The sequence below is a fragment of the Camelus bactrianus genome, chromosome 17 (assembly GCF_048773025.1).
Source record: "Camelus bactrianus isolate YW-2024 breed Bactrian camel chromosome 17, ASM4877302v1, whole genome shotgun sequence".
Classification (NCBI taxonomy): Eukaryota; Metazoa; Chordata; class Mammalia; order Artiodactyla; family Camelidae; genus Camelus; species Camelus bactrianus.
Genome location: NC_133555.1, coordinates 18,094,582 through 18,117,187, shown reverse-complemented (window position 1 = coordinate 18,117,187; position 22,606 = coordinate 18,094,582). Strand labels below are relative to the sequence as shown.

Genomic DNA, 22,606 nt, shown 5'->3' with positions numbered 1-22,606 from the left:
CACAAGAACACTTTCTACAGTAATGTTTTAGGTACAAAGTGAAGGGAAGTTCCTCCACCCTGTTCCAGTCCGAGGACAAGTTAATTTGTCGCAGCAGCGCTGGGAAGCATGAAGCCTGATAGGAAGTCTTTTTACTTTAAGGGAGGCTTTTCAGGCTGAAACTTTCTAGTGCCAAAATCTTCACTTAATTTTTTTTTTAATAAAGACTTGGCGTGCCCTCGCGAATGTGTGAGCTGGGAGGAGGAGTGATGGTAGGAGAGTAGGGCTGAGTCCGTTCTTATTAATATTAAATAGCCAAGTCTGTACCCTTGAAGCAAGTGGAGAGAGCGGAGGGAGAGGAGCTGCTGACATTGACAATGAATCCAAACAGGAGTTGCACTAGCGGTGTCTACCACGTTGCCTCTGCCCTTGCTTGGCCTTCTGGGAGTTGTAGTTTTCGGGAGAGCAGCCCCCCTGGCGAGCCGGGATTGTCCCGCTCCGAGGGGACTACAGATCCCAGGCGGCGCCAGGCAGCCGCCCCTCCCGCCGGGGTGCGAGTGTAAACTCCCGGCGCCGGAGAGGGTGGCAGCGCACGGGCCAGCGGGCTGAGCTCTGCACTGCGCGGGGGCGCACCGCTCCGGGGACCCAGGCCCCGTCACCTTCCCTCCGCCCCCGGGCTGGGTTTTCTTTTGGAGCAGTGGGAGGACGGGAAGCGAGAGCCATGCAGTCGGAATCGGGGATCGTGCCGGATTTCGAAGTCGGGGAGGAGTTTCACGAAGAGCCCAAAACCTATTACGAACTCAAAAGTCAACCCCTGAAGAGCAGGTGAGTGGTGACAGCTGGAGGGAGGAGCGGCGGGCGGCTGGGGGACCCCGCGCCTCGCACGCTGGGGCAAGGAAAGCCGCTCGCTCGGGCTCTGGGACAAGGACCCCGTGCCCTTGCCCCGGGGCAGAGGGCGAACTGTTCCCCGCAGTTGGGGGCCGCGCCCGCTGGGTCGGTGCGCCTCCGGGGGGCTCCGCTCGAGCGCACTTTGGGGGCGCGGTGGGCAGCTCGGGACGGCCCGCGCTGGCGAGGGGACCCTTGGTTGGGGATACCAGCTGCTGATAGCGTGTGGGGGCTGGGGAGCGCCCTGGCGCTGAGGTGGGGGGAGGAGGAGCGCCGGGCCGGGACGCTGTCCAGGTGGGAAGGAGGGAAAAAAATGAGTTCAGGTGAACCTCTTTTCTGAAGGTCCCAGCAGGCTGAGGACTTGGAGAGGGAGAGCTTAGGGTGGATTGAGCGCGACATTCGTGGGAAGCAGTTAGGTCCTGTGTTGTTGCCTCATAGGAGTCCGGCCCCTCTGGGAAAACACGCCCCAGCCGCCTCCAGGTGAGATTTCCGGAGCCCCGCCTCTCACCTTCCCAACCGCAGCACCTGAGCGCGGGGTGGAGGGGAGGGGGTGAGGGCGTGGGGAGCGGGGTGGGCGTGTCTCCTCGTCCAGGTTGAACTCCCTGGGCTATAGGGTCCCATTCAAATCCAGGCCTTCCCTGGAGGAGAAAGAGCTTTGGGATTGGAGGGTTTGGGGAGTGTCCTCTGTTTGGCAGAGACACGTGTTTAATTCTCTGGGGACTTGAAAAACTTTTGGGGAGAGGAGTGAAGACACCTGCTCATCTGGTGCCTCTTCCACCCCTAGTGCCCCCTTCCTATGCTACCTCCATTCCCACTTGTCCGTCGGGAGGGTTTGGGTGTCTTACTTTCTCTGTCCTCTGGCCACTCTGGACATACCCAATGTTTACTAAGAGGGAGATGGTCATTTGAGGCTGTGAGTAGAGAAGGTTTATTTCCACCCCTCTCAGTTGTGAGATTAGATGAGGCTGTAACTGGAAGTTTCAGCAGTGCCTCTGCACCCATCTCAAACCTTCCTGCTTGCCCCTCACTGTGGGTAGGGACTGGGTGAAGGTCCCCGCTGGCAGAGGCAGAGAGGGTCCAGAAATCAGGGTGAATGAAGAGGGATAACTGAATCAGGAGTGAGGTGGTGTGATCTTAGCTTCTGGGGTGCACGGGGCCGGTCCTTGTTCTAGGCAGAAGTGCAGTTAAGTTTGTTTCCTTCAGGGCTGTGTCAGACTCTGAATCCACTTTGGGGAGGAAAATCTGGGAACAGCACACCCACTGCTGGGTGGCTGAAGCAGCCTCTTTGCAGATATTTAACGGAGATTGGACAGAAACCTCCTATGCAGTTAGAGGCATCGAACCAGCCTTTAGTTGGTGGTTTCACTTCATAATGGCTGTTTTGTGTGTGAGCATAGATCGTGTGTGTTGGGGCTTGGGGGTTTGGAGTAATAGTGTGTAAAGGGTATTGTTGGCTATGCTCACTGGGGCTTTATCTGCATTCGGCTGAAGGGACCAGTGTTTTACCGAGCAGTCTCTGCTTTTGCTTCTATAAGCAAATGCTTACATGGCCAGAATGAGGGAGGAAGTGTGTGTGTGTGTGTGTGTGTGTGTGTGTGTAGTCCTGAAAGAAATGAATTAACCGGACTGTTTGGAACATTTTTGATGGTAGCTGATACATAACATTAAATGAGTTTGAGAGAGTGAGGAAAATGCCATCTGGAAAAACCCACATACATGCCATGAAACTCGTGTTGGAGGACTGGGGCCTGTTCTTTTTCAGAGTCGGCAAAAAATGACTTGCAAGGGTTGAACATCCTCAGGAGCTAGCTTGCACGTGTAAGGGAAAATGTGGGGACGTGGGAAGCGATGGCTTCACATGTTGAAGCTAGAAGCAGGTGCGGGGCAGAACCAGTATGCAAAGGAAGGCTAAATTAAAAAAGTTGTAAAGCTTGTCTCTGGAGCAGACACATGCTCTTTGAAATAAACCAGTGAAATAAAATCTGTGAATAAATATATGGGGTTGGCAAAATTTCCCCATAGTACTGTTTTCCACAGTTGTCTAACGTATTGTCATCGACATCTGTTGTGCAACTTTACAAGGGCAACTTGTTCAGGGCCCTCCTTGTGGCTTTTTGTCTGAAGTCTCTGCCGGGGCACCACCCTTCTTATAAGTCTGGGTTGGAAAAAGTTGAAATTGGAAGGTAAAGACTGCTGTAGCTATTTGTTCTATCTAGTTAAATTCTCTGGGTTGTCTCTTGGAGTTGAAAATATGTCTAGAATCTGCCCACTCGTCCCCAGCTCCTCTGTTACCACTCTGGTCCAAACTGCTACCAGTCCTCGCCTGGGTGATTGTCTCTTAACCTGGTCTGCCTCTATCCTTACCAGCTTTTACTGGATTTGCAACTGAGAAGCCGCAATGTTTCTGTTAAAACTGGTTCTCAGCCTAGGAGTGATTTTCACCCCCTTCCCCTCCTACCCCTGCCCAGGGTCATTTGGCAGAGACATTTTTGGTTGTCACAATGGATGGGGGTTGCTGCTGGCTTCTGGTAAGTCAGGGCCAGAGATGCTGCTAAACTTTCTCCAGTGCACAGGTCAACCCCACAGTGGAGAATTATCTGAGCCCAAATTGTCACTGGGGAGGTTGAGAAGCCCTGTGTTACAATGTGTCACACTCTCTCCTCAAGTCCCTCCAGTAGCTCCTAGTTTTGATAAAACTCCAGACCCTTAAAATGGTACAAGGCAGACAGTATGGGCAGGCTCCCTGTCAGCTTTGAGTGTGTCTCTTGCTGCCACTCCCACAGCTCCCTCTGCTCCAGCTGGTCACCTCTCCATCCCTGGAACACTCCAGGCCCCTCCATCCCAGGACCTTTGTATGTTGCACTTGCTGGTTCCTCTGTCCAGAGAGCTCCCTCCCCGACCCACTTCATGTCCTTCTCGCCAAGCCTACCTTGAGCGTGCTGTGTACAGTGGCTCTCCCTCCAAACTATTCCTTCCCCTGCTCTATTTTCCCCACAGCATTTACATTATGTCCTAGTCTATAGTTTCCTAATGTGTCATGTTTGTGATATATTTCTTTACGCTAGACTGCAGGGTCCAAGGGGACACGGGTTTCTGTCTCTTCCTTGTTTTCTGTGGTGTCCCCAGAGCCTAGAACAGAATTTCTCAATCTCAGTGCTGTTGACATTTTGTGCCGGATTGTTCTTTGCTGTGGGGGCTGTCCTGGGCATGGCAGATTGTTCTTTGCTGTGGGGGCTGTCCTGGGCATGGCAGGATGTTTAACAGCATCCCTGGCCTCAACCTGCCAGAAGCCAGTAGCACCCCTCCCCCAGGTATGATAACCGAGAATGTCTCCAGACACCACCAAATGTCCATGGGGGGCAGACTCACCCTTGCTTCAGAGTGATTGGTCTAGAATGATGCCTGGCCCAGTGATCGTTTGTCATTTGAGTGTGTGTTGTTTTCTCCCTTCGAATCCCACTGAGGATGAAGCATTTTGTTCTGGTTTTTGCATTCAACCTTGCCCTTTTTTTTTTTTTTTTTAAATGGCTATCCACCAGGGTCTTTCCAAAGAGAAGTTTATATATTCTTCATTTGAGCTCAGATGTGCAGGTGTTTGCTGAGGAAAGACATTTTCATTCCTGACCCAGATTAGACCTCCTGGCCTTTATGACTATGAGGCTGGGGGATTTAGGTGATGGGGACCCCATCTTGGTGACATTGCCTGGTGAAGCTGTGTCGTGGGAATACACACGCTATGAGAAAAAGTCCTAATGAGGGACTGTTTGCAGTTTGATTCCTCCCAAAAGGTTTTTGAAACCTTTGTGGGTTTTCCTGGGAATGAACCCTGAATTGTGTGTGGTGGAGGAAAAGTGCGGAATATCAGGGCTGAGCTCAGAATTCACACAGGCAGGTCAGGGTCAGGCTCTGACCATTGAATGGGCTCCTGGCAGGAAAGGGACTCTCTGTACAGCTTTGGGTCCTGAAAAAACATTTACAAATATGGTAGCATCTTTCAGGTTCATTGTTCTTTTGTTTCGTTGACTTCAGTGCTAAATTCTTTGGCTTTGTAGCTGTTAATGCCCTTTTCCTGGACACACTTCAGAATTGGCTTAATCTAATTCCAGTTTCTCCTCTTCTCCAAGTGTTACTAATGGTTTAGCTAACTGTTGTTTAACCTCCTGCAAATTAGAAGTGGGAATAGGTTTGTAATGGCAGAATAAGATAAAGCAGTGGTTCCTGAATGCCGATTCAAAGAGCAGGCGTGTGAACTTGCTGCAGGTTCGTGTTGAAATGAGAAAGAAAAAGACGGTTGTGTCGCACGCACATGTTTCTGTGTAAGGCCACTGCCATTTATTTCTTGGATTTATTCTGAGGTTTTCCCCTCCCATCTTCCTATTAAAAATACCCTTTCGTTTATGAAATGATAATCCATTCTTGGCAAAACAAAACTGCCCATCTTTTATTGATTTCTGAAAGTTTTCTTGATTTTTCTGCTTGTCCAATCTTCAGGGAACTACTTTGCTTGAAGATTAAAAGCATTGTTCTGGCATGTCTGTCTGTCTCTCACAAGCGAGGTGACCTTGGGGAGGCTGGGTGACCTCTAACCTCAGTTTCAGCATCTGGCAAATGGGGGCCTGCCTCCGAGGGGTCTTAAGGACATTAGCTGTGACTTTGACTACAGGAAAGTATTAGCATGGTGCTGGGCTGATAGTAAGTGCTCGCTAAATGTTAGCAGATGTTGTTTCTGTTGTTATTTCTTTATTACTTAGCAGTGAGTCCTAACTTTCCAGAAAGTGTTTGCATTTGTTGCCTCTGGCTTTCTTTTCTAAGGCCAGTGTTGTTATGCAATAAAATTACCACAATTTTAGTAAATTCTTTTTTGCTTTCCTCCTAATGAGGTGTTGGAGATAGACTTTTTGCATTTTATAACTTTGATCCAGTCCTTAACAGTTCTTTGTGCTGGTCTTAAAAAAAAAAAAAAGGCAGTCGTGGTGGCATCAGCACATACATGCAAATTCATATTCAACACATGTCTGATGAGTACATGCAAATTAATACCAGTAAACACAGCTAACATTTATCGCCATACTGAGTCACTGTTCTAAGCGTTTTTATACTTGTTAACTTAATCTTGCAAAACCTGCATGAGATGAGAGTAATAAATAAGAATAATAATGTTAATTTTAAGAACAGGTTAACATTCATGCGGTATTTATTAGATACCGGGGATGATTCTGACCATTTTACTTGTATGAACGCAGTGAATTCTCAATTCAACCTTGGCTGTGTGTATTTTCGTTATTGTCATTTTACAGAGAAGGTTCAGGACTGACGCTTGGCCAGTAGATGGGCCCAGGTTTACACGGAGGCTGTCTGGCTCTGCCCTGCACTCTCATCCACTAATCTGTACCTCCCTGTGAAAGGCACCGTGCCTGCTTGTGGGAGATCCTGTACCTGTACCTTCTCCAAAACTCGCCCCAGTGGGAGGAGGGAAGCAGAACATGGGGGACCCAGCCACACATACAAGACGGAGTGTGATCACCATCAGGGTCAGGCATCAGCAATGGGAATTTAATATGGGAAGGGAAATTGTGGGGCAGTGTCGTGAATGAGTAATGATTATTTGAGTTTGGCCTTGAAGGTCGAGTGATAATCAAACATCTTTCTCTACAGCATTAAATAAAACGTTAGACGCCTTGGAGGGCATAATCTTAAAATAGACTTTTAGGGTTTCTGGTTGCCTTTTAAACTTCTAACCAGAGTCCCGGCTCTTCCTCGTGGTCTGCGAGCACCCGGGGGTGGGGGTGAGGGCAGAAACTGAATGCACATGGACAGGCCCAGAAGTAGCCATGCTTACTAAATGCTGTGCCCGCGTTCAAGACAAGACGCTTAGCCTCTTCGAGTCTAGATTTCTTTACCTGTAAAGTGGGATCAGTAGAACCGTCCTCTTAGAGTTGGTAGTAGAAGTTTTAAAATTGAGATAAAATGTGTAAAAGGGCTTTGCGGATGCATAGCTCATGTTGGTAAGTAATAGCTAGTCCTTCTCTTCTCCTTTACCCTCATCGTAGTTTCCCCCTCCTCCTAACAACACTAAAGCATGTGCAGAATTACGCACCCAAAGCAAAACAGACAAGATTGACGTGCCTTAACCTGGCAGATGTTCAGATCTTATTATGCAGATTAGTTGTGTGGTATGATTAGGTGGCAAACTTGACTAAAGTGGGATTCTAAGTGTTGGTTTCATGTGTTATTGGAGATTTCCTTTTCCCGAGTACTCCTATTTATAGAATTATTTAAGCGTGTGTGTGTTTAATTCCCTTTGAGTTCTGCAGTGCCGTTTGCACAGGCTGATGTTTATATCTGCTCCAGTTGTGCAAGAAGTGGAAAATATCCTTTTTTTAGAACAGGTCACATGTGCTTACTGTCAGGAATAGGACCTCAGTGTAAAAAAATGTATCTTGGGACAAATCAAAGTTACTAAATTTCTCCCTCCAACTGCTTTGTTTCAGAACTGGCAGTTATTAGGATAAATAATAGGAAAAATACCCCTTTGGCTAGATTTTTTTTGTTGTTTGGTCAGTTTTCAAGGACAGTAAGCAAGAGTTTCATTTGTCTTGTGTGGGGGTTTTAGGTATAAAATGTACTTTGCTGTTAGGTTTGTCTCATCGGGGTAAATTATAAAAATATGTTTGACTCGTTTCCAGATATGCATTATTTGGAGAAAATAATCAAGAAGGCAGGTCAGAGATAGTCAATGCAGTCACCGTAGGCTTTTGATATTGGAAAGACAAGTTTGGAGTTTATAAGGAGATTTCTGCGAGTCTGGTGAACATTGTGTACTCCAGGGCAAGGAATTGCAGCAAACCATGAAGTCTGCATCTGTCCTGAGGCAGGTGAGCGCAGAGGGCAGGAAGACCTGCAGGCAGGTCTGGGATCTCTGTTGAAATTCCCACGTCTCCTGTTCTGTTCCTGAGGACCTGGGGAGGAGGACTAGGCTCTCCACTCCTCTAGGTTGGGTCTTAAATGTGGCTTCTATTTCTTCGCTGCATCCCTCCCTCCCGTGGTCTTTCACACACGCTATGAAGAGTGAGGATGTACACCTTCGGAGTGTTCACAGGAGACATCTGCCCTGAAATTCAGAACAATGGGGCTCTTCCCTTCAATGGCCAACATTTCCGGGGCTTCTCAAGCACTGGGCACTGTTTGGAGTATGTCACAGGTGGTGGCCCACTGGCTGTTTCCCGTTGGAGCCAGAAGCTGAACGAGGACAGGCTGATGGGGATGGAGTGCTTTGGGGAGTGGTGAGATAATGGTAAGAATAAGACACACCGGGAAATAAATGGTACCTCAGAATTCTGAGCCCTAGTTGTCCTCCCCAAGTTGCTTCTAAAACATCCCTCAGTCACTTTCAGCAGAGGCAGTATAACTTTGGGGTGAGAAGGACCTGGGTTCATTTGTTTTTCTTTTCCTTCCCTTCCTCCTTTCTCTCCCTGTAAGTGCCTATACTGTGTCAGCTCTGTGCTGGCCATAGAGAGTCAAAAGTAGAACCAGACTGGCTCCTGGCCAGCATAGTGCTCCCATCTTGGAGGTGGGGGTGCACAGCTAATAACAAACCAAATAGATGAGCAAGATACGTTTTGGTGCAATGAAAACGAAATAGAATATTGACAGAGTGTGACTGGGAAACAAGGGGCTTTATTGGATGGGTCTTTAGGAATGGCCTCATGGACAAAGTGTTTTTGAGGCACTGACTATCTGAATTAAAAGTGAGATCTTGGTGCTACCCCTCACTGGCTGTGTGACTTTGGAGAAATTAGCCAACCTCTCTGAACTTGAGTTCCCTCCTCTTAAAATTGAGCATTAGCTACCTTGCAAGACTGCTTTGAAGATAAAGGTAATGAATGTAAAACAGCTAACAGTAGCTGCTCAAGATGACATGTAGGACTGGTTTAAGATAATTTTAAGGTAATATGTGAATAGTGGAGAAAGAAATACAGACGTTAATTTTCCCTGTGTTTATAACTTGGTCTTAAGTGTTTTCCTATTGTAGAGTGAGTCAGAGATTAATGTTTGTCTTCACAAATCTAACCCTGGAGTAAACGTGGAGATGGGTCATGTTATTTTTATTATCCTTTCTTTGCGCCAGGATCATCTTACTCAAATTGTCCCCTTGCCCATGTCACTGTTGTTGCATTGAGATCATTCATGTCTGGCCCTACTTCCCTTACATTTAGTTCAGGAATGGTTTTTGGCTGCATTTGGAGTTACTTTTTGGCACAAAGGAGAGGTTCAAGTCACCTAGGATTAAAAAGTAAAGCTCAAGTTTGACTTAGCCAGATACACACACACACCACAAACAAATGACCCCTGTAGAACTCCTGACTCCAGTCCTGTGTTTCAGCCCCTAGATCACACGCTTCCTGTCTACACTGATGTGAAAATGTCAGAGTTGGTGGCGAAGGGAGAAAGAAGTAGCCTCTCCTCCTACTCACCACTTCCAGCTTTCATCAGCCTTGACATCCACAGGCAATGGCGTGTTTGATTCAACCATTTTATGAAACAGATCTTCAAGGCATTCAAATTTCAGGAGCTGTGTTCTTTGATTCAAGGGCCCATGGAGCGGGCACTTTCCAAAGGAAAAATCTTGGTCCACATGCAGGTTTGCGGAAGGCCCCGGTAGAATCATGCCTTTCTATAAGAAGATTGTGGGTTATTGCGCAATTTCAGGAGGGCGTCTGTGGCCTGTGCCCTCCCCACCCCGCCTCTGCCCCAGACTCGGATAACTTGCTGAATCACTCATACCCTTTCCCCTGTTTTCCCACGTGGTCAAGGGCAGATGAGAAGTGGTCAAGTCATCCCCACTGTTAGGAGCACGTATAGCTGTTGTTTGTAGGATAGGTTTTCCTTCTGGGAAGCTTGACTTCCATGGGAGGAAGATTAGAGGCAGAGAAGATTTATTTAGCCTGATGGTTGAGGTTATAAACCATGTGAAATTAGGAAATAATTGGCAGATAGAAACACTGTATATTTACTTTGGTACCTTTATTGTAATATGTTCCTAAATACTAACTGGTTCCAAAAAGTGTGGTTTTCTTTTCTTTTCTTTTTTTTTTTTTTTTACTTTTTTTAAATTGAGTTACAGTCATTTTACAATGTTGTGTCAAATCCCAGTGTAGAGCACAATTTTTCAGTTATACATGAACATACATGTATTCATTGTCACATTTTTTTTTCGCTGTGTAGAAAGTGTGGTTTTCAATACATACATTTTATTTTTATGACTAGAGATTTGAAACTTGATGAAAGGAAAAGCACACAGAAATCCTAAGGATGGTTTTCCGCTTTAACTTGGAACCCAGCACAGACCTTATAAAGTGTACCAGGGCACCTCAATGAGATGCAGCCACATAGTTTCTCTTGCATGCACTTGTCCCAAACAGCTGGACCTCGTTCTCTAGAATTGAGTCCCTGGGTAGACACACAGCTATCGTAACAGTCCCTTCTCCATCAAAAGGACTGGGTAGGTAAGTGTCTGTCTGTCTGTCTGTCTATCTATCTATCTATCTATCTATATTTATATATACACACCAGGGGCCAGCTAGGGTCAGTTACTTTCAAGGGAAGAGGATGACACTAACTATGCATTCTTGAAACTTCTATATATTGTTAAAGGAAGGGTTTACAGTTGCTTGCATAAAACAGTCTCTAAAAATACAAGCCATTGCCATGATTTCCTGGTGACATTTCAAACAAAAGTTTGCCCATTTGCTGCAAGGAAGTATGCTTGGAGAACAACTTGTGAGAGACTGGCCCCTGGCTTGGGGTGTACTGGACAATCGGCAGGTAGACTTTTTGGAACCACAGCTTGCATCACCTTAGCATGGTCATTTATCCACTGGTCTTTAAGTAGATAAACACTAATAATGTCTTATCTAGATAAATGCTAGACGTGTAAATGCTAAGTGATGGCATCTAGGAATGCAGTTCTCATGATACTGATTACATATGGATGCTTTAAATCCTTGTTGATTCAGAAATGAACCAGAGGGTCTGACGGCACTTCATAGTGTCACAGTCATGAAAATGTGAGCTTTAATGGCAGCGGGCTGAATGGCAAGAACAATTAGTTGGGGTTTGTCTTTGGAGTCAGAGATGTCACATGTCACTCTGCTGGCCTAGGGATCCCCTTTTTCTCACTCTTGGGTTCATATACCTGACATCTTTCTAACTACATCTCACTGGCAGCCAACTTCCCTTTCCTTCTGTGTTTCCTAGTGGACATTTTGATTTTGCCTGCCCATAGTCACTTTTTCAAATTCCTTTAACAGCCTCTCCCCACATTCTTAGCCCATGTGCTTCGGTTTCATGGCTTTGGAGTGGAGCGTTTGACACAGGCCTAGGCACTTTTCTCTAGCATGTTTTAGAGAGGTCTGTGTTGACTAATGAGCACGAATCCCAGGAATTTGTTTGGATGCCAACAGAAAGAGAGTCTCCCTTTAATTCCATTGATCTTGAACTTGGGAAATGTTCTGCTTGAGAACAAAATCTTACCTTAGAGGCAGAAAAAAACTAAGTTCTTGTATTGGGTTAATATTAGTTGCTGTAACGAAGTGGCAGGCGATGGTCATATGTGTAGTAATTCCCGGTTGGCAGGTGGCTTTCCTCCGTGTGACTAATCAAGAACCCAGGCTCCTTCTGTCTTCTGATTCTGCACTTGCCCTAGAACCCTGGCATCTTTTGTATCTGGTGGTGGAAAGGAAGAAGATAAGGTATAACTAAGGTCCAAAAGTGGCAGGCCTCACTTCTGCTCAAATTCTCTTGCCAAGGACCAGTTTCATATGTCTTTCTGGATGCAGGGCTGGGGAGTGGGAATTAGAGACCCTAGCTGGGCAGCAACAACTCTGCCTGAGAAAAGAGATCACCCTTTTGGTGGCTAGCTGGCCATCACTGCCATGGCTCTCGTAGTAGGGTTTTGATTCCTGGATCAAGTTGTGCCCACCTTTGGTTAGGTTGATCCTTAGACTTTTCTGTTTGGTTTTTTTTTTTTTTTTTAACCAATAAGTTCTTTTTCTGAGTAAACATGGTTAATTTGGATTTTCTACCACCCGAATGGAGACTGCCTGAGCTGATCCACTGTCTGAATCCCACCTCTATGCAAGGCTTCCTATTCCCGGTTCATTGATTAAAATCACCACCCCACTTTCTGACAACAGCACTGTATCCACCACCGCCACCACCACCTTAGTGCAGTGGTTTTCACAATGTGGCCTCCAGAGCAGCGGCTTCGGTGTCACTTAGAAACTTGTTCAAGATGCACATTCTCAGACTCAACCCCAGACCTCCTGAACCAGAAATGGTTGGTGTTGGCAGGGGTGGGTGGGGGTGGGCGGGTGTCCCAGCAGTCTGTTTTTTAGCAAGCCCCCGAGGAGGTGCTGATACACACGGAAGTTTGCAAACCACTTCCCTAATGCTTTTACCATAAATCCTATGTCTCCACATTGACTTATTTTTGTATTACTCTTTTGGAATGAAAAATACCGTGGATTGGAATACATTTTGTGAAGAAAAAAATTGGGGTATTGCTTGTTATGGTCAGGCCAGAGACGATCATTGATAGTAATTACTCATTGGTTAAGGAAAAAAAGGGGGGGGGGCGAGGAGTATAGCTCAGTGGTGGAGCACGTGCTTAGCATGCACAAGGTCCTGGGTTCAATCCCTGTACCTCCATAAACAAAACAAAAAAAAAAAAAAAAAAAAAGGAAAAAGAAAAGAAAAAAAAGGAAAATCCCCTCTAGAAGGTTAGCCATCAGATTTATGTTAGTGAAACCAGGTAGGATTCTTGGTTGTCCACATGTGATCTCTGAGTAAAGTAACCTAGCTTTACTCCCATAAGGAGCCCTGGCCCAGATGTCAGAGGGTTGTAGTTTAGTGGAGGCTCATGAAGTGTGGAACTCGAAGCACACTGCAGTCACCTGACTGAGTGATCTGGTTGAGAAACAGGGTGATGGTGGTTTTGAGTGTGCCCACATGACCAAATTGTTTTTCACGAAACTTCTGCTGAATAAAATTTGAAATACGACTGTCAGCCTGTTTTCCCGTCTTAATGAATTCCAGACAGTTTGTAGAGTGTGGGAGCTTCCAAAACAGAGGGGCGGGGTGACTGCGACCAGCCAGCCTCTGTTTTGTTGTGTGTAAGGTTGTCTTGACATAACAGATCGTTCCCCTCATTGTGAGTCTCACCAGGCTGTCCACGTCCTGGAGAGGGCAGGGTGGGGCCAGTGCTGTGTCAGGCAAATTGGGCCTGTAAGACACTGCTGGAATCCTTACTCACCAGGACACTTGACCTCCTCTGATGTTTAATCCACGTAGACCCAAGCATTTTTATTTTTATTTTTTCCTTTTGCTGCATGCTGACCTCCTCCAGACAAAAAGCCCTGCTGCTCTTTGGCAGAGAATCTGTTCTTATTGTAAACTGGTTAAGAGCCCTAACCAGTCTAAGAAGTCTAGAGTTCTGGGTTTAACCTTCAGAGTAAAAAGGAATTTTAGCTTAAATTCCAATTTGACCACCTACTGGCTTTTTTTTAAAAAAATCTCTGGTCAAGTTATTCGTGTAGCCTTTATTTCAACAGAGGACTAAGTGGAGTGAATGGGTAATTGTGTGAACTAGGTTGTAGTGTAATTGTGTGCATTAAAAGAAATACGTGGGTGAAGTGCTCAGCCCAGAGCCTGGCTCTTGTCCTCATAACCAGGCCCTCATTCTGGTTCCATCTGTGTCCCCAGCACCAACAAGGTTTTGGACTTGAAATTAATTTTTAGTTTTGGATCCTTTTATTAAGAGAAAAGGACTCCAAGGCAGTCAGCAGGAAAAGAAGAGGGCCCACTGAAGAGAAGCGGAGTAGGACCAAATCACCCCTCAGCTGGATGATCAGCATCCGGATCTCTGGGAGTTGGTGCAGGTCAAATAGTGGTGAACTGTGGGTGCCTAACAGGGAGGTGTTTAGAGATAGCACGTGCTATTTACAGGTAAGGCATTACTTTTGTTCCCAGAACAATCTCTGTCTGTATCAGCATGGTTCCTTTCATCATAATGATAGACTATGGCCAGGTGGAGGAATAAATAATAAGATGCACTAACTGGGGTTTTGCAACACCATGCAGGGTAGCCGTTCAGCTCCACGGTGGTGTCCTCAAGACTCCCTATCATTCCTAACTGTCACGTTTCAACTTGGCCTGTAGAGAGTTCCTGCTTTATCTTTTCACATTTCACCAGACAGCCTCCTGATACAGTTCTGTTTCTCCAGTATAAGCCCTAATACCCTGTATTCTTGAATCTCAAAATCTTTATATCTTTCACTTTTCTAGGGTTTTCTCCTCCAAGCAGCAATGCAGAGCTATTTTAGAGTCTAGAACCTAAGTTTTAAATGTTTTTATCCACACCAACGCAATGGCTTGCTTTTCTTTTTTCCAGCTTTATCAAGGTATAATTGACAAGTAAGAACTGTGTAAATTTTAGGTGCGTAACTTGATACTTTGGTAGATGTGTACATTGTGACATCACGACAATCAGATGGCATGGTGTGCTTGAGCCTCACAAAGTTCCCCCCAAAACCTGTGGCTGAACTGATCCCTGGAAAGCAGAAAGGGGTGTTACCTTGAAGACAGATACCTTGAAGAAGATATCCTCTTTCTCAGGAGGAAAGTTCCCATTACATTGCACGCATGAGTGGGTGCATGATCACTTATAGCTTCGATGTGTTACCTGGGTAACGAGGGTGCCTGCCACATTGGATGACTGTGAAGAAGCAGTGAGGTAGTGAGACTACCACCTGTAGTAAGGGTGCAGTGGGTGCTGGCTGCTGTCCCCGATGCCCCGGTTTCCGCTACACCTGCTGCCCTACCTGCATTGTTGCTGCTCTCTGCCTGCTGCTGCGCCCAGGTGCTCCTGCAGGTGTCACTGCTGTAAGAATTTAGGGGTTTATATAAGAATCAAAGACGTGGTTCACCTGTGCAGGTGCTGCTGACTCTGCCAGGGTTTTGTCACTGTTAAGTACATAAAGAACAATTAGACTCTCTATAGTTTAAAACCCCCAACCATGTGGTCCATTCTCGCATATTTGGGATATATGCAGTAAGTTTTCCAACCTGGACTTACACTTGGTTGTCACTCAGCAGTCTTCTGGACCACTTCCTCCAGCTATCAGCTGTTGCGTGCAGAGGGATGGGAACTAGTTTGATCACCAATTAACGGGAGACATCTTCTACGAGAAACATAAATTTATACAAACACATATAGGATTCTCAAGGCAGCTTTTCCCAGAGTATTTGCAGCCTTTTTCCAGTATTGTCCTGACCAATTGAAATTTAATTCTTGTCCAAACAGTTCCTTTCCTGAGTTTTATAAAGAAACAGGGAAAATTACAGTTTTCCTCTTCCTGAGTGATTGAAGCACCTCCCACCCCACCACCCACCCACCCACACATTCACAAACAGAAGCAAAAGATGCATTGAGTTAGATGCTTTACAGTGGAGAATTCATGAGCATAGGACAGAATGAAGCCTGAGAAGGTTGCTCAGGAGTGGACCAGTCTGACGGGCATCTGAGCTTTGCATTTGAGCAAGAAAGCAGGATGAAGTGGTGTAGGCTGCAGCTGAGAATGACGACACCCATAACTAGGGGAAGAGGAAATGGGTAAGGCAGTTTGGGGAGTTTTCAGAGTAGGTTTATTTCTTGGATGTCTCAGTGGATTGATGTGAAGAAATCCGACTCTTATTTTCTCAGAGTCATGATTTGGGAATTATTTGCAAGATCCTTGGGCAAATTTTCCTTGCCCATGAGGTAGAATGATACTCAGTAAATAGTTTTTGAGTCTACTGTGGAGTCAGGAGATAATGGTGAACAAAAAAGGTCAATCTTCAATTGCTGTTGCTTTTGGCAAATGGGTGGCTGCCAAGGGCTGGCATGGAACCCGGATTAGGTCATCAAGGGCCAGAGGAGCTCTTTCTGGAGGAGGAAAAGAGCCTATTGGTGGTCACATCACTTACCCTGGGGAAGAAATATATTTAAGTGACTATTAAATGCGAGTAGTATGCTTTTTAATCCAGTACATCCAAAACATTACCAAGTCAGAATGTAATCAATGTAAAAATTGCTATTTTTCTTGGGGTATAGTTGACTTTATGATATTATGTTAGTTTCAGGTGCACAGCATAATGATTTGACATTTGTGTATGTTGGGAAATGGTCACCCCAGTAAGTCTAGTTAATATCTGTCACCGTACATAGTTACAAAATTTTTTTTCTTGTGATGAGAACTTTTAAGATTTACTCCCTTAGCAACTTTCAGATATGCAATATGGTATTTTGTTTTGTTCTGTTCTGGCTTTTTGTTTTAAACAGTTTATTTAACTTTTTAATTGAAGTATAGTTGATTCACAATATTATATTAGTTTTAGGTGTACAGCAATATGATTCAATATTTTTACAGATTATATTCCATTAAAAGTTATTACAAGATAATGGCTATAATTGCTTGTACTATACAGTATACCCTTGTTGCTTATTGCAATGCAGTATTATTAACTAGAGTCACCATGCTGTACATTACATTCCCATGACTGACTTACCTTATAACTGGAAATTTTGCACCCTTTGACCACCTTCACTCATTTCACCCACCCCCAAACCTGCCTCTGACAACCACCATTCTGTTTTCTGTATCTATGAGCTCTATTTTTTTTTAATTTCACATATAAGTGAAATCATACATAATGTAAGAGCTCCTATATAAGTGAGAAATATATTTTAAACTGATATTCACTGAAGACTGCCTTTAACTGTCACCTATTTTGAAGCCCTTATTGTGTATTTTAAGAAATCAAGTGTTTTCTACCTATATATAAGTTGATAAGTAATACTACTTTACTGTCTGTCCATCCTCACTTGAAAGAGAACCCACGGGAACAGGGAAGTTGTTAGTTCACTGGTCACCTGCAGGATCCAGGACAGTGAATTTCCAATAAATATTTCTTTTCTTTTTTCCTTTCAATCTTTTTTTTTTTTTTAATTGAAGTACAGTCAGTTACAATGTGTCAATTTCTGGTGTCCAGCACAATATCCCAATCATGCATATAAATACATATATTCATTTTGATATTCTTTTTTTTAAAGATTATTATGTTGTGGAAAAATGTGCTACAGCTCAGTGTTACAGCTCGGTGTTACAGCTCAGTTGTGACAGCAACCTGGATCCAGGCGAGAGACCAAGCAGCACTCGGAGAGTTGGAGAACTCAGGTTTTTTACGCCAGCGGGCCCAGAGGAGTTGACACTCCAAGCTCTGAACCCCATCTCTAGGTTTACACAGGCCTTTGTAGGGTGCTAGTTTACACTTTGCAACATCATATGCAAATAAAGTATAACAAAAGTTGACCAACTAGGAACAAGCTTTGTAGAAATAGACCAATCAGGAGTGAGAGAAATGACCAATCAGGAGTGAGCTCCATGCAAATGAAGTACTACAAATGGACCAATCAGAAGTTGGGGAAGTGGACCAATCAGAATTGAGAGTAATAACCAATCAGGAGTGAAGGAAATAACCAATCAGAAGTGAGCTCAGGGAACCAATAGCATTTTAGGCGTAAGTTAGCCGTTTCAGAGGCAAAAAGTGAGATAGAGCCTCTGGGCCAGGGAAACGGGTGGTTCCAGCACGAGAGTAGTGGCCCTGCCTGGGGGTCCTGCAGGTCTTTTTATGGGGCTTCCCGCCTCAATTACAAGATATTAAAGATAGTTCCCTGTGCTATACAGAAGAAACTTTTAAAAAAATCTATTATTATTTATAGTGGCTAACATTTGCAAATCTCAAACTTCCAAATTTAGCCCTTCCTACCCCCTTTCCCCTAATAAATATTTCTTGCATAAAGAATGACCACAATGATGAGGTGTTAATGGCATGCTGGAAAGGATCAGTAACTTTAGGGAACTCTGTTAAACTCTATCAGGAAAATGTGTAAGAAAATACCTTGCCTCTTTTTTCTTATTAGCTGTGGACCCTTGCTAAGGTTTTTTGAACCTGTTTTCTCACCTAAATTGTGAGGATAAAAGTATTTTCTTCTTGGATAGCTGTGAAGATGATAGAAGATCATGTGTCACATGCCTGCTGTATGTGAAATGCTGAATACATTCAGTTAGTAGGGGCACTGATTGCTGTTACTGCTGTTGGTGGTAAGAGAGGAAATAAACACAGTCACTCTTGTTATTTGTGCAGTTCTGTTGTATAAAGTCACGATGAACACTTAATTCTCGAACACTGAACCATTGCTCCTAGAAGAAATAGGTAGGTTCCTGTGAGCCTGTGGTCACAGCATATTTGTCAGCCGATTGATATATAACCTTGTTATATAAGACATTTATTTAATAATTATTGGTTCACTAACATTGAACTCACAGCCAACAGCCTGGTAAGTCCTGTCTGAGGGAAGCTTGTCTAACACCTGTGTTTTCTCTGTAAGGAACCACCCAGCCTTAGCAACACTAGACAGCACTTTACAAGTAGGTAGGCTTGGGGGGCAATCAGTAAAGTCATGAACAAAAAAACCACAAAAAGCATAGCACTAAATAAATCCCCTCAAAGGACACTTGTTTCCCATGTGAGAGCTGGAACAAGAAGGCAGAGAGTCACCTTGTTTGACCTCAGTTGGGAATTCACATTGTGGGTAACTCAAATGTCTCACTTCTCTGTCCACAAATGACTGTGACAGTGTTGCGAATATTAATGTTGGGGTTACAGATAAATTTCAGCAATTAGGTGAATTTGCAAACAGAGAATCCACAAATAATGAGGGTCGACTATATTAAAAGTTATTTCTAGCTTCTGTCTTTCTCTGGCAGTTCTTTCTCTGAGCTAAAAAGCATGTTCACCAGGGAAAACAATTTCAGACACTGTCTGCTCCAACGTTGTTGTGGAGTGTGCATGAAGCCACAATAAGCAAGGTGTTCCAGGCACCTGGGCTTCCACTTTTACCAGTTTACTTGCCAATAAAAATGGCCCATCGCTTATAGATCTTTAATGTGGGGCAGTTCATCTATGTTACTGTTTATTTTGATATAATTTCTACTGTTCTTTAGAAGATGAAGAGTTAGACTGGGGAGCTATGAAAGGAACACAGAGAAATTATGGGGACCATTGCTGAAGAATCCAGCAGAAAGCAATAAAACGGTTTAGAAATTCTCCTGCAGGCTGTTTTTGAAGTAACCAGGCTCAGCTTACTCATGGCCCTAGAAGATAAAGGTGATGCGTCTGACTTCTCAGTGTATTGAAAATTGGCATAAGATAGTTGTAAGCATAGTCATGATGGTAAACATTAATTTAGTACTTGTTGAGTATGCTTGGAATTCTTTTAGGAAGGAGGGAAGAAGAGATTTGTCTTCAGTAGGTCTGGTAGTTTCGAGTGGCATAGCAGATAGATCAGACAATTTAATAACAACAAAGAAACATGGACAGCAACAACAATACAGCAGCTCCTAGCATCTCCCAAGTCCTTACAACAGGCTGTGTCTTCCATTGGTGCTTTAATATCGTCTACATTTTGGAGACTGAAGCCCTGTAGGGTTACTAAAGTAGTGAAAATTGTAGAATAATGCAGTTAAAGGATTGAAAGTTGCCTCTTTTTCTGCCTTGCATCTGGAGCCTACCTTTCACATTTTCATAATGTATCCTTGCATATTATAAAAAGAATGGCTTCTTTAGTTTGTATGTGTACGTGCGTGGTGTGTGTATGTGCATGGTGTGTGTGTGTGTCCATCTGTCTTTGTCCTGGGATGAGGAAGATACCTATGTAATTTTACTTTTTCAGATTTTTTCCTGTCTTAGAAAAGTCAAGAAGCTGAAAGAACAGGAATGAATAATTCAGATCTAGTTGCATTAGAAACATATTAAGACACCTACATTTCAAATGCTTTATGTAATTTAATTCTATGAGGTAGGTAGGATCCCATTTTATAGGTAAAGACTTTGAGGCTTGGCCATTGTAAGTCACTTTGCCTAAAGTCATTCAAATAAGGGTGGAACCAAGACTTAAACAAGGGACTGTTTGACTTCAAAGCCTACCCTCTTGACTATATCTTGTAGTAACCTATAATGAAAAAGAATGTGAAAAGGAATATATGTATGTATGTGTATGACTGAAACATGTTGTACACCAGTGATTGACACATTGCAACTGACTATAGTTCCAAAAAAAAAAAAGCGTGCCCTCATAGGTACCCTGCTGAGGTGGTGACTGCATATGCTGTAGTATGGAGGGGGAGGCAGGATAGGAAGTGATAAGGGCAACAGCTTATGTTGATTTTGGAGTAGAAAGAGGACAAGGTTTCTGATGAAGTCAAGACACAGACTCTGGGTGTGGTTGAACATCTGAATCCAAGATAAATAGATCTGTCTATTAAAGGTGCTCACAGAATGCTTGGCTGCATAGTCCTTTGTTTCAAAGCTGTTTCTGATGATGGAAAGGAGGTAGGCTGTGAAGGCTTCAAGAAAGGTAACAAAAGGTGGGATGGTGAATACTTAATCACGCACACGGGTGTGGTGTGTAAGTTGTAGATTTTCCTCCTTCCTCCTTAAAGATCTTCTTTGAATGGCCCAAGCTGATGACATCAAGGAGTCGTATCTACATATGTAACCTGTGGTCTACCACTGAACATGTAGCTCCTACCATCTTGATGTTTCCCATATATGTCTCTCTCCCTCTCTAGCCTGGCTTGTTAATTGCTTTTCCTGTATGTCTTTATGAAGTTGTAGCCAGTCGATTACATTTAGGACTGTTTATCTTTGAATGCCAAAGGTCTTGAAACATCATAATGTTGTGTAATGAACATAACTTCTGCCTTAACATGTGGGTGTTAGGAACATTAGTCATTGCAAAGTATTGAGTTAAATATTTTCAATAAAAGGCTGTAATGATCTAATAGAGAGGGAGAAGTTATAAAAATACTACTTGATGGCTTTAATGATGAGCCGTATACTTAGTGGGTTCCAGGAGTGATGGGCTAGAGATTCACAGGATGAATGTAAAAGCATTCTTCTTTTTTATTGGTGGGAAGGAAAAAAGACCAACAATAAAAAAAAAAGAAGCACCTAATTCTCATGCATATTAAGAAAAACATAAACAATTTGAATTTTTAGTGCTTCTCCTGATTTACTATCTCCCATATATCTTTAACTACGATGAGAAATGTTGGAGATTTCCATGAGATGTTATCAGTAGGGATTCCTGGGCTGAAGCCCTTAGTCTTGCAATGATCTGTTTTTTTGAAGAGCATCAGGGTATCTTCTGCAGTACCATCCGAGAGCCAGGGATTTCCTGGGTGACTGAACGAGGTGGGTCTTTACCTGTGGAGTTGATTTTATGAAGAGTTTTGGTCAGCATTAGTCATGTTGAAACTATGTGCCTGCTGCCCTGGTTTCTCTCTGTAGACGTCTCCTCTTGGCAGAAGATAGAATCCTCATCTCCCCATGTCACCGGGCATCTAAAGATGTTAGAGGTACATTGGTCTATTTCTTGGTGGAGCATGTGTAGGAGATACTGGTCTTCTCTGGGGGATATTGTTTAGTTGAATGTTTGGTAATCAGTCTTACAGGTTGATGGGCTGTCTAATTTCCTGGGGTTGGGAGGAGAAACTGGAGACACTGTGTACTAATTGTCTTTTACCTTGCCAGAAATCTTTAGTTATTCTGATAAAAGAAACTTTTGAGCTAAATCCTTTTTCTTTCCCAGAGAGGATGCAAGGAGATTGTGTTCATTTCAGAATAGGAAACGTACACTCTGTCTGTGGCTGCTGTTAACAGTTTCTCAACAGGCTGGATATTTTCCAATGATTCCCAAATTGAAAATATCACTGAAGGAAAAAATGTTGCAATATGGTATCATGTACAAATTGATAATTATCTTCATGATCAATTTTCGACATTTTGAGGGGTCAGAGAATGCATCGAGGGGAGACCTTATGTCTGCGGTAATATTTCTGGAAGAATTATTGATCTCTCGTCATCCTCCATATGATTTTCAATTTACTTGCCGTCATTAGTAACTGAATCTGTAGATAAGGAGGTAGTTTTGAATGGCAGCCAAGTAACCTGTTGATGTAAAGTCTATTTTACCTTTTATTATTCCCATTGTTAGCACCTCCCTCCTTCCTGGCTGCACTCCCTGTCATTTTAAGTAGGCAACAATTATGGTTTGTTAAAGAAGCTGGCTCCCGCAGCCGGGGATCCTATTAATTATCACTCCGTCTCTCATCCAGCCCTCCTAGTGTTGAGAGAAGGTGCCTGTAAGCGGGCGGCATAGCAGCCTCAGTCGCATCTGGGTAAAAATCTCCTTTCTGAGACGGTTCAGTGGACTCAATGTTCCGCCCAAGGGCCAAGGCAGCCCTGGTGAGTGTTCCCACCTCTTCTCCAGGTTGTTTGGTCAATCACGTTTGGTGTGGTTTCTTCTCCCTCTGACTCTGACTCGAGTGAAAAAGCTGATGGTTGGCATTTATGCTGGGAATTCAGACCTGTTCTGGGTCCATCTCTGAACTTGGATGGGGCCCCTCGAAAGTACTTCAGTGGTTTTCTTACGAGCTCTTTTCTCTCTCTGGGGAAAAGGAGACCATGGAATGGACTCTACCTGTCTTCAAGAAGGTAATGCAAATAATAACCAAAGCAACTCAACTTTTACAAGTTCTTGTCTAGGAGATTTTTTTTTTTCTTTTCCCCAAGAGTGACA

The 22,606-nt window shown here is 44.0% G+C and overlaps 1 protein-coding gene across 10 annotated transcripts in view; it reads left to right on the top strand.

Annotated features, from left to right (window-relative positions):
* The first annotated feature begins 526 nt into the window (after window positions 1–526).
* The window catches only part of MITF (melanocyte inducing transcription factor), a 209,298-nt gene continuing 187,218 nt past the window's right edge, over window positions 527–22,606 (top strand). For 3 of the 10 annotated variants that reach the window (XM_074344470.1, XM_074344480.1, XM_074344476.1), the window contains exon 1: window positions 527–804. In XM_074344470.1, the coding sequence (XP_074200571.1) occupies window positions 701–804 (104 nt within the window). In that variant the 5' untranslated portion in view covers window positions 527–700. Of the gene's footprint in view, window positions 805–1,184; window positions 1,345–22,154; window positions 22,273–22,500; window positions 22,522–22,606 lie in introns of those variants that run through there. The other 7 variants (XM_074344472.1, XM_074344481.1, XM_074344471.1 and 4 more) reach the window with 5 other exon arrangements.